The sequence below is a fragment of the Rissa tridactyla genome, chromosome 13 (genome assembly GCF_028500815.1).
Source record: "Rissa tridactyla isolate bRisTri1 chromosome 13, bRisTri1.patW.cur.20221130, whole genome shotgun sequence".
NCBI classification, from domain to species: domain Eukaryota; kingdom Metazoa; phylum Chordata; class Aves; order Charadriiformes; family Laridae; genus Rissa; species Rissa tridactyla.
Window position 1 is genome coordinate 2,328,211 of NC_071478.1, and position 14,999 is coordinate 2,343,209.

The 14,999-nt window shown below is 48.8% G+C and overlaps 1 protein-coding gene across 4 annotated transcripts in view; it reads left to right on the forward strand.

Annotated features, from left to right (window-relative positions):
• Window positions 1-14,999, forward strand: part of TTC28 (tetratricopeptide repeat domain 28) — a 172,505-nt gene that overhangs the window by 145,623 nt on the left and 11,883 nt on the right. For all 4 annotated transcript variants that reach the window (XM_054219393.1, XM_054219394.1, XM_054219395.1 and 1 more), the window contains 4 exons: window positions 6,459-6,603; window positions 10,913-11,092; window positions 12,205-12,925; window positions 14,657-14,781. In XM_054219393.1, the coding sequence (XP_054075368.1) occupies window positions 6,459-6,603; window positions 10,913-11,092; window positions 12,205-12,925; window positions 14,657-14,781 (1,171 nt within the window). The remainder of the gene's footprint in view (window positions 1-6,458; window positions 6,604-10,912; window positions 11,093-12,204; window positions 12,926-14,656; window positions 14,782-14,999) is intronic.

The window sequence follows — 14,999 nt, forward strand, 5'->3', positions numbered from 1 at the left end:
AATTAGGGCAAGCATTTGAAAGGAAAATTAAAGACAGAATTTTTCCAGTGTTACCACTCCCCCAGCGGAGAGGGGCTACATGACGCAACGCAGAGTTTCTGGCTAGATCTGTGCTCCAGCATGGATTGTAAGCGCAGGATACCCCAGGCCTTTCTCAGCTGGAAAAGAAAATGCGATCAGCCTGCAGCGTTGTGAGCCATCGTTGGAGCTTGTGAGCTGTAACAGCATCCCCATGAAACTGGGAGCTGCCTGTTGGCACCGACAACTGGCCTGTTTTTCTTTCCAGAATCCGCATGTATATCTGTTCAAGCTGCTGCACGGATGATGAACTACGAGTACTTTCTAGTTTGGGATCAAACAGGCGGATCCCCAGGATTGCTGAGATGTTTTGCTAGTTCATCGGGCTTAGGAGGACAGGAGGATGCCCCTCTGGTTACAGGGGAAAAATGTGATCCGGTTCTGCTCCAGGGTATGCTAATCCTCAGGAACACTGCAGAGGCCAGCCATGCGGCATCTGTGTCTTTCTGCTCTTCCAGGTGCATTACCTTGAGCCTACATCCAGGAGCTTACCTGGGGTGCCTTGTTTGCAGCTTTCAGGAGAAACTCAGGGATGGGGCAACTTGGGCACTCAGTTAAAGGCACCCTCACAAGAGCATCAGGAGGAGCAGACATGTCTTTGATGTTCTCGCCATGAGCACTGAGATGAAGAGAACGAGAAGACACTTCTGTATAGCCTGCCTGCCACCATTTGCCTGCAGATGGGGGCATACTGGGGGGCTGTAGCAGCAGAGCTAATGCTGCCACATCTGTTTTGCACCTGGCTTCCTGAGCCCTGAATTCAGAGTAGATGTTGTGGTCCTGCCCAAGCCTTTCAATACCTCCTGTGCTTAACATCTGCTCCGGTCCCATAAGTGATCAACTGGAGACTGCAGAGTCTAGAAGGACACTGTAGCCAACATTAGCTGGCCTCTTGCTATACTGTGTGGTTCTTTATAATTAAGCTGTGTAGAGGGTGGCTCACAGCATGCAGCACTGCAAGCTTGGCACAACAAGGAGACGTCCTTGCAAGAGCCCTGAGGCTTCAGGAAGGAAGCAGCCGAAAATCTCCATGGAAGAGAGCTAATTAAGAAATAAAGTGGGAGCAAGCAGAATTTCTGCGCGCTGGCCTAGAGCTCTAATAAGGAACTGTGAGCTCTTAGACTTTGGTTAAGCAACAGAATTGAGTGGTTAGCAAGAGCACAAGCTGTGATCTTGCAGCTCCAGGCTCCATCTCACCTCCCCTGTGCAATGGCCTTTCTGCCAGTTAGTTCTGGAGTGAGTTCATGTCACCGTAGGTCAGTGCTGAGTGGACTGTGGCTGCTGTAGTGCTTCAGAGGGTGGTAAAAGTGTGGCTCACAAGCAGCGATTGAAGGTATGGCATCTGTTTGCTTTGGCTTCTGCCGCTGCAGGGGACAAAGAGGAGTAGGGCCTGTGTGGAGCTGAGAAAAAGAGCTTGTCTTCCCTACTGCCAAGGCAGGCCCTGCGTTCCTCATGTGGGGCCTGAATGCATGTTCACATCTTGTGCTTGAATGTTGGAGATCCTCGAGGGAGTTTGCATGGCTTGGGGCCAGTGCAAGTTCCCTCACGCACAGGAATTGCACATGCTGTTAAGGTCCCATGTTAGAAAATGAGGCCCTGGAGATGCTGGGACTCTGGAGCCATCCAGTCTCCATGTCTGGCAGCAAGCGGGTGACTGAAAGGAAGCCCTTGATTTGGGACGGGGGCCCTCTGGCTGCTGTCATCAGGTAACCTGGCTTTTAAGCAGAGAGAATAGTATAATTTTTTGGCAGTTCTGCTTAGAAAGCAAAAATGTGGGGGTTTGGCAGTTAACTTAAGGAACTTCTGAGGAGAAATGGACTTGGGAGGAGAAAGAAGCACTGAAGGGACGCTGCAGTGATCTCAGTACTGGGCAATAGCTGTCTAAGCTGTGGATGTCCCTGATACAGCCCCCAAGACAGTCCCAGTTGCTCTTACACAACTTCTGTTTTCTCCACTCCTTAGGGCTCTTAGACTTTTGTTGGGTTTCCAGATTAAAATCTGATTTCCTCCCTGCTAGTCGCCTTCTGCTCCAGCAAGGGACTTGATCGCTGCCTGTACCTGAGTATAGCTCCCCCACCTTTTCTTTGGCCTCTCCACCATCATGAGGATACAGTTCTCCTTCCATGTACCTGCAGAAAACATGAGAATCAGCCCTGACGCTGCTCAAAGGGTCAGATACGCTTCCTTGAGAGCAATTTTTGCAATGCAGCGTGGTGAGAATTTGTAAAAGGCAAATTGGGAGGTAAGGAGCAAAATAACTGGAGATGCATATTAACTTCTGCCAAGGCCATTGCTATCTCCCAGCTCCCCTTACAATTGCAAAGAGTTTGCTTTTTCCAGCAGTCAGCATGCTCAGGGTTCATGGCCAATCCTACAAGCATAGTTGGAGATTTCCAGAGCAAGCTCAGTGCCGCAGTAAGAGCAAAGTCTCTGTGAATCCAGCCAGAGGAATCTAGCAGAAGGTGGTTACAATTCACATGGAGCCTCAGCAGTAGTGAAACGTGGCCATCGCCAAGATACTGCTTCATCTTTTTTTGCTCAGGGTTTCATCCTGGTGACCATCATGTGATGACTGAGCATTTCTCCTGTTGGTGTGGGACCCCGCCTTTGTGTTGATTTTGGCCTTGTTGGCTGTGCTTATGCCATGGGCCACCCCAGCAGGACCCCGTCCCACAGTACCCAGTGAAGTGAGCAGGGCAGATCTGGGGACGGCAGCCAGAGTCAGCCAAGAGTCCAGGTCATCAGGCAAGTGCCTGGTGATGAGGCAAGTCTGAAGTCAAGCCAGGTGTGCAAGTCAGGATCAGGTCTGGTGGTGGTAACTGGGGTGAGGCACAGCCCACCGATGGTTGTGCAGGTCCACTGGGAGAGGGCATCCACTCTGGAGCATAAGGATAGGGGTGTACCAGGGAAGCTCTCTGGCCCAGGACAAAGCGAGGTCTTTGGAAGGCAGATAGGAAAGCCATAGCTGGAGAGTCTCATCTCTGTCTGGTTCTCTACCATAGGGGGTGCAGTGCTGTGGCTGCCCAAGCACAGACCACACAAGCAGAGAGTGCAGGGTGGTCTGTGGGTTTTGTGCAACCACTGGTGGGTTCTGGAGATAATTGCAGATCCTTGAAAGCATCCACAGGGAGCTCATATCTGAATGTTTTCTGGAGCTTCCCACAGCTTGGTTTTGTAAGCGTGTCAAGACTCTGAATGTGGATTCGGGGCTGCATCGCTAGGAAGGGTCTTTTTCAGAAAGGCTTGGAGAATGAGAGGCCTGATGGGCATCCATAGTCCTGAGGGCTGTCGGACCACTGCAGCAGTGAGTCTGACTCCCGGCTCTCCAGAATGGCTGTGCGTGGTCATGAGTAGTATCTGACTCATCCAGAGTCCTGACGAGGGCCAGGGCAAGAGCAGCTCTGTGCTGATTGCAGTATGAACCCCTCCTTCCTGCCCCGCCGCAGCCACGTTCATCCTCGGCAAGTAGAGCCAGGCCCTGTGAGGCTGGTGGTAGGGCAGATCCGTCAGCGCTCAAGCCTTGCGTGACAGGGGCTTTCTCCCCCTTTCTCTGAGGCTGTCATGGGATCGTGCTTTGTTCTTGCATCTCCAAGACAAAGGGCGGAAGCAGAGTTAATGCTGATACATGCAGGCAGTCCCGAGTCCCAGTTTGTGCTGTTTCCTCCGCTTGCTGCAGGTCAGGCTGCCTTACACAAAGGGTTATAAATAAGCAGCACTGCGGAGTCTGTGCAGAGACTTCCAAAGGAGAGATTTTACTGTTCCGGAAATCAGGGGACCCCTCTACATTGCAAAAGCAATGTAGAAATGATCAGTGCAGCATCCCAGAATCCGGCACTGCTGCTCTGTAGAAGGGGCTTTTGGCCAAAAGATTCAAAGGTCTCCCTCTTGCCACATTGAAATCACCTGGACTCAGAGGGCTGACAAGCCACCTGGAGAGCCACGTGTTTGCACTGGTTTGGGAAGAAAGGGAAGAGAGGTGGCCAGGGCTCCAGGTCTGCTCTGCACGCTACAAAAGATCTCTGTCCATCCTCCCACTATGGATTTTCTCTGCTCTTTGTGTACGCAAACACACAGGCAAGAGATGTGAAAGATTTATGATACTTCCTTGGCTTTGTTCTAATAAAAAGCAATCCGAGTGGTGAAGGAATAAATCTAGAGCTCCTTGGCTGTGAAACCAAGATGAAGGAGGCTCTGCTGATTAGAGTAATCAAGTCCCTATTCCCTGCAATAAATTACTGTGTTAAAATCGCTTAATACAGAGGGTGAGGCTGGCGAGTGCCACCTGCTGGCAAATAGCTGCTTCCTGGGAAGGTCAGGGCTGTTGTGCTTGGACGAAAACTCTACCAGCTCACTGGTTTTTAGATAAGCAGTGGGGTATCGCTGCCCCTCCAGAGTGGTATGTCAGCCAGGACATATTAGAGGGATGTGCTCTGACCACAGGGTTCAGGGCACTAGAAATGCGTGACATTGGGAAAGCACAGTTTTTATTTCCTGATCTGATTTTAAAATCTGTGTTTCCATACATAAAGTATGGAAACAAACAAGCACTGCAAAGCGGCCTTGGCACAGTCAGCTGCTGCAGTGAAGCTTGGCAGAGGGATCCAGTGGACACCAGGCTTCTGTTTGCATCCTTAAATTATTCCTGCTGGCCCGTAGGATGTAAATCCCTTGTTAGTGGGGAGCATGGGTGGTAGCATCGTTTTTTCTTTAGAGAACAGGTTTTAGACATGATGTGAGCTGGGTCTGGAGACTGATGGCAGCAACTGAGCAGAGAAAGAGAGGGGAGAAAGAAATTTTCTGAGTCTGTGGTATGTCTCAGAAAAGGTCAGGGGTATGTCTCAGGCCTGGGGGGTGGCACTGGTAGGAGTGCACTCAAGTGCAGTGTTTTTGCTCTCCTTGTCTTTTCTTGCGTGTTGGCTTGATCTGGTAGTGTGAAGAGCCACTGTGCCTCTATGTGCCGGAGACAGTGTGCCTACGTGTGTGTGTATATCTGCTGTAGGCATATATATGCATACATACAACTATATATGCCTATAGCAAATACGCAATCAACTATAAATATATCTTATTGATTAACCTATCTGTTGGATGCTGAGTTTTCTTTTGATTTCCTTGATGTGCAAATACTTTCTGGTTTTACTTCTTTTCTGTGTTGATAGCCAAGAATTGATCCAGGCAAGAGGTGAAAATAAGAAAAAGAGACAAGGCATTTCTTCTGAGTAAATAGTCTTTAAAAAAAGGACGTTGCAGACTAGGGTCATGACAAAGCATGTGAGTTTGGTCGTGAATCAGGAAACTACAGCTGCTTTCCTGTTGTGTAAATTGGCAAAGGCACATAGCAGTGGAAGGTGTCTGAGAGGCAAAACAGTGCTGTGCTTCACAGAGACCAGGGCTGGAGGGAGGCTTTCTCTGCGCAGCAGCATCAGAGCGTGATCCGGACTGGGATTTCATGGAACCCTCCATCGAATGCGTTTGGCACCTTGAGGACAACGGGGCATGTGTTGCCTCATGGGTGGCCTTTTATGCTTGAGATTGTTGTGTTCATTACTGGACAGCCCCCGCGGTGATTCTGGTTACACTTCAGACCTTGCACTACCATTGCTGTTCAATGTCTTATTTCCCTCCCCGCCTTTTCTTTAAGGCCCACCTGTTAAAACTTTCTGGAAATTTTTCCTTTTCACATAAAACGGTTGTTCGTGGCACCAAGCCAAGGATAACCTTTCTGGGGAGCACAGCTGCTGGAATAGTGAGACCAGAATGGGGCAACATCATTTCCTCAACAGGGCAATAGCTTGTTGTAGCCATGCCAGCTCAGTCTTCTCAGAGTGACGGTGTTTGGTGGCTGGTGATGCCAGGAGAGCACATGCAGAGCTCTGTCTGTGGGGATGTCAGAAATGGGCTCCAGGTCAGCTCTTGCATCTGACTTTATGGAGCCATTCAGAGGAGTGGCAGCAAGCGCAGGCATAATCTTCATGTCTTGTTGTTTGCCTGTTGTCGTATTTCCCTTTGGTACCATGCTAGATTAGTTGGTGCAGAACCCGAGTGGAAGTCTTCCTGTGGTTGTAGTCAATTGTTAATGGGTCTCATGTTTGCCTGCACACAACCGCTATACATAGGTATGCAATGAAAACGTGAACAGCACTTTAAGCACTCGAGTTTGTAGAGAAACTCTATAGCAAGGTAATATGTTCACCCTGCCATTAATGTTCATTGTGGTGTGAAGCGGAATGGGAGAATAAAGCCCTGCCATGAAGCATCTTACAGAACAGAGTCCTCTGGATGGACAGGGACTGGCTCATCATCAGTGTTATGAAGTCAGGGCAACCTGTAGTGGACCTCAGACTTCTGCAACTAACCTCCCACTTGCCTTTTGCCCACAGGAGCTGTCAGAGCATGACCAGTCTGTTCAGCAGTACCATGTCTCCTGTTAAGGACGGAACATCATCTCTTCCGAGGAGGCAGACATCCTTCACCAAACCCCCACTCCGCGCGCTCTACGACTTACTGATAGGACCTATGGAAGGAGTAAGCCTTTGGCGCGGACAAATGTGGAGATTGACTTACCAAAATCCCCTGTCAGTGTGGGAAAGCAAGAATAGGCAGCTTGGGGATTGTACCTGAAGCATGGTGGTTTTCACTTGGTCTTCCCAGATGGTGAGACTGGGTGTGTCAGGAGGTGGAAACAAGGGATGTTGCTGTTGATACCACTTCCAGTCAGCTGCTTTTGATGAACCTAAGCAGGAAGTGTAGCCTTAAGTCACTAATACTAATTGGCAAACTCAGCAGCCTCCCACTGCCGCACAGTGCCGCACTGGCAACCAGCTGCAGCTGGACAAGCTGTGCCTTGCTCTTTCTCCATCCCAGGGGTTGGTGCTTTTGCAAGGAGATGGACGTGCTCCTGGCATCAGCTCCTGGTGGGAGCTGCTGCTGGGGCTGGTCAGGGGCTGAGCGGCCCCCTTGGTTCACTGCCGGTGTCCCAGCACTCGGCCCATGCAGGGCCCCACGGTGCGCCTGGGGATGCTGCACCGGGATGGATGTGCCAGCGCCGGGGCTGGAGGGTGCAGGCCCCCGCGGTTCCCATGCTGGTGGGTCACAGGGTGAGTGCAGGAGCAAAGGGAAGCCGCGTGGCACGGTGTCCTGCGGCAGCCCTGGCCAACCCCTGTGGCTCCAGTCTTATAGAGCAATGGTGGGATAAATGAAAAAGTACTGTCTCTGTCGCACAGTATCTCTAGCTAGAAGAGGTAAAGTCACTTCATCAAAAATTAGTCTTTTCTCCAGCTGAACAAACAGATCAAAATGTCGTTATTCTGTCATGTGAGAGGGAAAACCAGGTCTACCTTGGGTTACTTTAAAGGCTGTTTGGACACTTTAATCTCGTCTGCTGAAGTCACCTCCATGGCGGAGGCATAACCTTTGTGATCCTGAGCCTTTGTTAGCCCTGTCAGCCTGCCGTCCCGCAGACACACCGTGAATCTTGGAGAGCAGTGCCTTCTGCTCCAGAGGCAGCACGTGCATCCTCTTTGCAGGAGGAGGAGGTCAGCCCTGCTTATAGGTTTTCTCTGTCATTTTCTACAATGTTCTTGAGAAAGCGTCACCTGGGAGTTTTAACACCTGCCTACAACTAGTGTAAATAGGTAAGACAAGCCCTGAGGAAATCCTCATGGGAAACCCCAGGAGCTTGATTCTCCTTCCCGGTGAGGGCACACTGTGGTTGGGCACTACTTGGCAGGTTTGAGTGTCTGATGCCCAACGCTGGCTCCAGTAAGGTACTGTAGGTTTTGGCAGGACTTTCAGAGAGCACAGAATTAGCACATACAGGGTCCTTTTTAGCCACTTTCTGAGGAGGTGCAGTTCAGGTCTTGTGTGTAGCTTGGCAGTCGCATTATAACAGAAACTTCCAATTGTAGTGACACCAGCTGCAAGTGAGGGACCCATCCAAGCCTGTAGCTGTCAGCAGCCTAACTCTGCACAGCCATGCTCCCCGCGAGTGACGGACCGGCGGCTTTTCCACCTTCACAACAAATTGCCAGTGTCGCCAGTATTGTAGCTGTGAAGTAGAGCACGCTTTCCTGTGCTTCACAGTTCATGCTTTTCTCCTTTTCCTCACTGAAAGAGATTCTTCTTTGTTAGAATTCACACTAAAATTAATTCTTGGAGACATATGAAGCGCAAACGATCCTCATGGTTTTATTTCTGTTTCTGTAATGCACATCCAGCCATCGTGAGGGGAAAACAATATTAAACTCTAGGGGTTTTACATACAAATTAAAAATTCTGCTAGGCACATGTCGCTATGGCTCAGATGCTCTGATTGTGTTGCTAACAGCTAAGGTCCTGGAGCAGTAAAATGGAATATGTATTAAAAAAACAAACCCAAAACATTTCTGGAAAGCAGCAACTGCCCTGGTGGGAAGCTGCTGCTTGTCAGCTCGGGCTCTGCAGAAGGAGGCATGGCTGAGCGGAGGCTGGTACGTTCAGCTGCAGAGCACGGTGCTGCGTCGCCCCAGGCAGTGGGTGCTGGGGAGGCTCCCCGGAGGCTGCCTGGGTTGTAAACAGCGTGTCAGGACGGAGTGGAGGCGGTTCGCAGGAAGGCTCCCGAGGCCGCTGCGTGTCAGCGACCGCCCAGCATCTCCGTCTGCCGTTGGTGGGGCAGGGTGAGCACCAGAGCTGTGAGGAGGACAAGAGAAACAGCAAGAGGTCAGCAACTATTTTTAACTCCTTTTAAATGAAAATTGTCCTTCAGCAGTTTTGTTGCCACTTCAAATGGCAAGAAGCCTTTAAAAGCACCTCGCTGTCTCTCTCTAACTTTCTAGTGTTTGACGTTCTCCCTCACAGCTGACCTGGTTTTTGGTATTTCTGACTCACTCCAGACTCCCTTTGGAGGAGACCACTGAACTGATCTTTCTCTTTCTTCAGTAACGTTCATTCATCTTTGCTGCTGCCTGAGAACTAAAGCTTGAGACGGGCTGCAAATTGCTGTTATTCTTTGATTGCTAGTGAGATGGGCTTGGTGTATCTCAAATTAATGGTCAGCTGTCAGTGCATCACAGCGCAGTCTGGAAGTCTGCTCCAGACAGACCCTGAGCCAGGTGGAGCGGTAGAATTGTATGTTAGGACCAGAGTGCATTTGTCTGAGCTCAAAATATAAAACTTTTTACAAGTAGCGATGTTCATCCTCAAAATGCACAATATCCCTTTCTTTTCTATTGCACTCTCTGATTAGCCAGCATGTCTGCACTTCAGAATTTTCTGAATTTTTCTTCTTACTTCTTGTTTCAAAAGTCTGTTTCCATTAGACATTTCCTAGTAGTAGTTCACAGTTGGCAGTGGAAGAAGGAAGATTCTTCTCTCCCCTCTTAAATGGGGACTCAACTGAAATAAGTGCGCTCTAAAGCCGGGCTGTCAAAGGGAGTAATGTTTGATAATTAACAGAAGAGAGGTAGAACATGGATGTTATTTCTTCCCAGAAGAACGTATCTAGATAGATAGCACCTGAGAGGTTTTGGTGGTTGTTAGTTATTAAAGGTAAGCCTTGTGTTTGAAGTATGTATTTCCTTTGCTGCTGTTCTGTTGAAGCCCCAGAATTTGCATCAGGAAAAGGTAATGTTTGGAGGGATTGGAAGCTAGTTCGGAAATCCGCTTGGAACGGGGTCAAGCAGTTTTGTCTTCATTTGCTGAGCAGCCCGAGTAGCTGTTTTTCTCCTGTCAAAACAAATGTTTGCTCCATCTGGTGACAATTAAAATGGCTCAAAATGAAAATTCTCAAAAGAATTGAGAATCTAGAGACAAGGGTCTAGTCCTGTACACTAGATCCTTGTCTCCGTCCTGCAGTGAACACTGCAAAGTTAGCTTGCCTTTGGGAACGTCGAGCAGTCTAGACAGAAGTAGAACAACAGTAGTTGAACTGGTTATCTCCAAAACTGTCAAGTTGAGGACTTGCTCTCATCCAAGCTTGTGTTAAAAGTTTCATCTTCAAATCTTTATTTGCTTGGCCAAGCTATGGCTGCTACTGTAGCTTAAAGGTGGAGAACTGCTTAGAAATTCACTGCCGTTTTGCATGAGTGTCCTTTAGACATTATTTTTTTTAGGTGCTGCAAGTGTTTAAGTTGGAGCAGCTTTCAGTGCTTTGAAGTTACTTTTTCCTGGGGTGATAACTATTTTTACGATACACTAGATAAATAAGAATGAAATTCCCACAGTTATATGGGACCAGGAGCAGTTGCCACTTTTGGGGCCCAGCTGGGTGTTCCCTGTTTATTAATCTCTCTGCCTCACTTCTCCATCCATCAGATATTTGCTGCTTAGACCTATTTGTGACTCTGGGTTGATTACAACGTCAAGTGCCTCGAAGAGCAGGTCATAGACACAATCTGTCTGTAGGCTGTTTGCCCTTTTATAGGAAATTGCTATTTTGAAATTCAATCTCAGGAAGAATATTCTCTTTCAAAGGATAAGGTGATAATAATGTTGATGAGACATGGGTGGCTGAGTTTAGCAAAGATTGTAACTGCACTGTGGTGATGCTGGGCTACACCGTGCTTGGCTGAGGCTGGCTGTGACGGCCAGGGTCTGTGCGGTGTGTCAGTGCGCTCAAGGCTCGTTCGTCTCAAATGGGTTGTTTGTGCACAGGTGAGCTACAGTCCAGCTGTATAGATCTGTTCAATGACAGCGTGCGTTCGCCTGTCACTGCATCTGTCTTCGCTCAGAGCACAATTCTGATGTGGATATTCCAGACCTGACGTGGGGTCAGACTAGAGCCTGGTGCTTGGAAAGCGCAGGCTGGGGCGCTGATGGAGTGCAAGGGCCGAACTGATTCTCTCTCTTTTCCTTTCAGGGTTTGATGCATTCCAGTGGGCCTGTTGGCCGCCACCGCCAGCTGATACTGGTTCTGGAGGGAGAACTGTACCTCATTCCTTTTGCTCTCCTGAAGGGCAGTTCCTCCAATGAGTACCTCTATGAGCGCTTCAGCCTCATCGCGGTGCCATCCATCCAGTCGCTGAATCCCAGCTCCAAGGTCAGACATCGCCTTATACAACCTGACTCTTATAAAACCTCTCCTGCGAGGTGCAGGTTCCTATACGTACTAAAATGGCAGCAGCTCTGTCCTGTTATGCCAGACACAAAAATAGAAAGCACAAAGGTACCACCTTCCTGAGGCAATCACAGTTCTGATGAGCACGTTGAGCACCACAGCTGTGAAGTAGATTCTGATGATGTTCCTGCGGCACAAAATCACAGCCCCAGGCATGCCAAGAAGGACAAGGGGAACGGATCGTTTGAATATCCTCATTTTAAGGGGACTGTCCTGGGATGTGGAACTACATGGCAGACCGCAGAAATGCAGGTGTTTGTGATCAATGCTTGAGCTTCCTTGGCAAGCTGACTGTCCGGTCACGTTCCTGGTATATTTACCTACATTTTAGTTTTCTGTGTGGAGAAGGCCACTAATGCCTCGTGACACTGAAACTATAAGGTAAAGCAAATATCACAGGCAAATCCTGCAGAAGTATCTTCATGCTGATGTTTGGCATCAGCACGGCTAAGGCCCAGGTCTCCAGGGAGAATGCCCTGAGTCCCAGCTGCCCTTGCTGAGCGGTGCTCTGCTGCCTGCCTTGGCTTGCACTGTGTTAAACGCAGTCACTTGAACAGCAAAAGGCTCTGAACCTTGTCAGCATTTCTGGTGTGGGGACTGGGCTTTTCTGTGCAGTATCAGGCCCCAGTAACCAGTTACATGCAGCACCATGTCGCTGGCAGCGGTGACACTGATCCTTGAAATACAGGCACGAGAAACCAGTTAGCGAGTGATTACAAGTGGTCTTCCCAGAAGGTGGGATCTTTTTCATGCTTTTAGCTCTTCTACAGCCCTCAAAGGGACCTGGGCTAAGTCTGTTGTTTTCTGTTCTTGTCTATCTGTTCATCCAAGACACGGGGCTAGAAGTCCTGACTGGACTCAAGGGGAAATGTTCCTTGGAATAGTTAAATGGAAGAAACTAAAGAAACAAAATGATGTTTTTGTAATTATGACAACCAGACTTGTGTTTAGAGCCAGAGAGAGGATATTTTATTACTAGCACCATAACAAACAGATCTTTGAACCCCATTTTCTCTTTCTCTTTCTGTTTGTAGTCCCATGCGAGGAAGAATACTCCTGCTTACTCCAGTTCTACCTCAATGGCAGCTGTCGTAGGAAATCCCAAGCTCCCTTCAGCAGTTATGGACAGGTGGCTATGGGGACCGATGCCCTCTGCAGAAGAGGAAGCATATATGGTGTCCGAGTTACTTGGCTGCCAGCCCTTAGTTGGCAGTGCAGCAACAAAAGAGAGGGTCATGAGTGCCCTCACTCAGGCAGAATGTGTCCATTTTGCAACCCATGTCTCCTGGAAACTGGCTGCTTTGGTCCTGACGCCCAACACTGACAGCAATCCAGCCAGCAGCAAGAGTTCTTTTGGGAACCCCTACACAATCCCAGAATCCCTTCGGATGCAGGATGATGCCAGCGATGTGGAGAGCATCTCAGACTGCCCTCCTCTTCAGGAGTTTCTGCTTACAGCAGCTGATGTCCTGGATCTGCGGCTTCCTGTCAAATTAGTGGTTCTTGGCTCTTACCAAGAATCCAACAGCAAAGTCACTGCTGATGGAGTCATTGGCTTGACAAGAGCATTCCTGGCCGCTGGGGCTCAGTGTGTCCTGGTGTCACTTTGGCCTGTTCCTGTGGCTGCTTCCAAAATGTTTGTGCACGCCTTCTATTCCTCCCTCTTAAATGGGATGAAAGCCAGTGCAGCCCTTGGAGAAGCGATGAAAACTGTACAGAGCAGCAAGCAGTTCTCCCATCCGTCCAACTGGGCAGGTAGGAAGAACCTGCTTTTCAACAAACAAGGCAGGGTTTCTAGGAAGCGCTGTTATGCCAAGTTGTTTGGGTTAAGCAAGGAGCAGTGCTAGCAGGTAGTTGGGAGTAGCATGTGCCCTGTGCTCTCCCAGAAGTCAGCCCCCGTGTTTCAGAGCCAGATTCAGATGAGAGCAGTTACATGTCAGTGTCATGGAAAACATGGGTATTTCACTGCGTACAGTAAGCGGGTTATGAATTTGGTAGAATTTAAGGCAGTTGTGAGGTGAAGTCTGTGATATCACAATGGTTTCATGACTGGTAAGAAATCGAATTACTCAGTTCCTGTGTTTGAAATCTATAGGGTCAAGTCTCCTGTGGACTTGAGGTGGAGTTAGCTGGAGCAAACGTACAGAACCTTCTCACTGAGAATTTAGTGAAACTCTAATAAGGAGGCAAGAGTAGTACTTCTGGAAGTTGCAGCAGCAACCAGTGGCTATGGTTTCTGTGACATAACCCTTGTGGGGCTGACTCCTTTGGTCCTTTTAGGAGAAAGGTTTCCCTTGCTTCAACTGGCAATTTCTCAGCAGCGTAAGCTCAGGGGTGGAGTGCTGGTGCTTGTTGCCTCTCAATTAGATAAATGAGTTGAGATTCAGAAAGCCAAAGTCTTGGAGTTAACAATGTTGTTACAGGGATATATACAAATAACCTGCATTTTTTTTCCTGGCACAAGTCCTGGTTTTTGAAAGCTGCACGCATTCCCCAGATGGATATTTTTGCACAGGCAGCAGTGCCATGTTTCTTCTATCAGGAAGCTGTTGTGAGTATGGCTCTGATGTAACCTGTAGCTGGAGGAGGAGGAAACTCGCTAGAGCTTGTATTTTAGCGAACTTGGAGTTAGTCTGACAGAGTGATTTCAGGCTTGTTGAGTCCAGCGTTAGGACATGATTCAGACAATACCAGATGGGAGCTGAGTTTAGGTTACAGTTCACAGTTCAGTTTCTGTTTTATTTTCCTTCCAAGATTTTTCTGTCTCAAAGGAAAGAGCATTGAGAGAAAAAAAAAAAGGCGACCGCTTCCTAGGCAAAACAGAATGAGCGTCGACATGGGTGCTTGGCATCAAGGAGAGGCTTCCAGCTGCTGAGGCTGTCTTAGTACTGCCCCTTCTGGGGTAGTTAAGCAAGTTCCTTACACACAATCCCTGGCTTTCACCTTGGGCACTTAATGGTGAGTCTCAGATAGAGCGCCAGAGTGAGGATGGACAGCCGCGTACCTCGCTGCAGTGGGTGAGAAGGGGAAGGCAGAGCTCCTTCTGTTGCCATTTGGAGAACCTAGCATTTAGATATGCATAAGCCAAGAGAGGTTTCTGACCGAGACAGGGAAAGCTCTCGGTTTTCTGAGTTCTGTTTCTGCAAGCACCGCTTAGCATCTATTGATTTCCACTGCGGTAAAGGGGAGACATGGAGTGTGCTAGGACAACTTTAGCTGCAATACAGTGTTTTTCCGCTTGCTTGAACAGGAAAACACTATTGATTTAATAGAGGACGACAGTAAGAAGCATCTAGAAGCTTTCTGGAAGTTCAGTCTATGGGACTCGGCAGGGAGTGGGTAGCTGCTCTGGGAAAAGAATATCACTCTGCAGGGCACAGTAAGCCATCATTCCATTAGTCCTGGAGGGCAGAGGATATCTGCTTCTGTTTTGAACATTTTCTGTAACAAAGGGAGGTTGAGCGTCTCTTATTCTGCATCCTCTAGGTTTCATGCTTATTGGGAGTGATATGAAGCTGAATAGCCCTTCTTCACTGGTAGGCCAGGCCCTGACTGAGATACTGCAGCACCCTGAAAGGGCACGAGATGCCCTGCGTGTCCTGCTACATCTGGTAAGAGAAAGGAAAGACTACCACACCACAGGGGGGGTACTGCAGACCATGTAGTGGTGAGACAATGTTACCTGTGGGTATGCATCTGTAAATGATGAACGGGAAGAGAAACACCCTGATGTGTAACCACTCACACCTGAATATAAACCTTCAACCCTTCTCCCTTACCGTAAGGTAGTCTCTTGCAAAAAGACTGGGACACCTGATAAAGTGTCAGG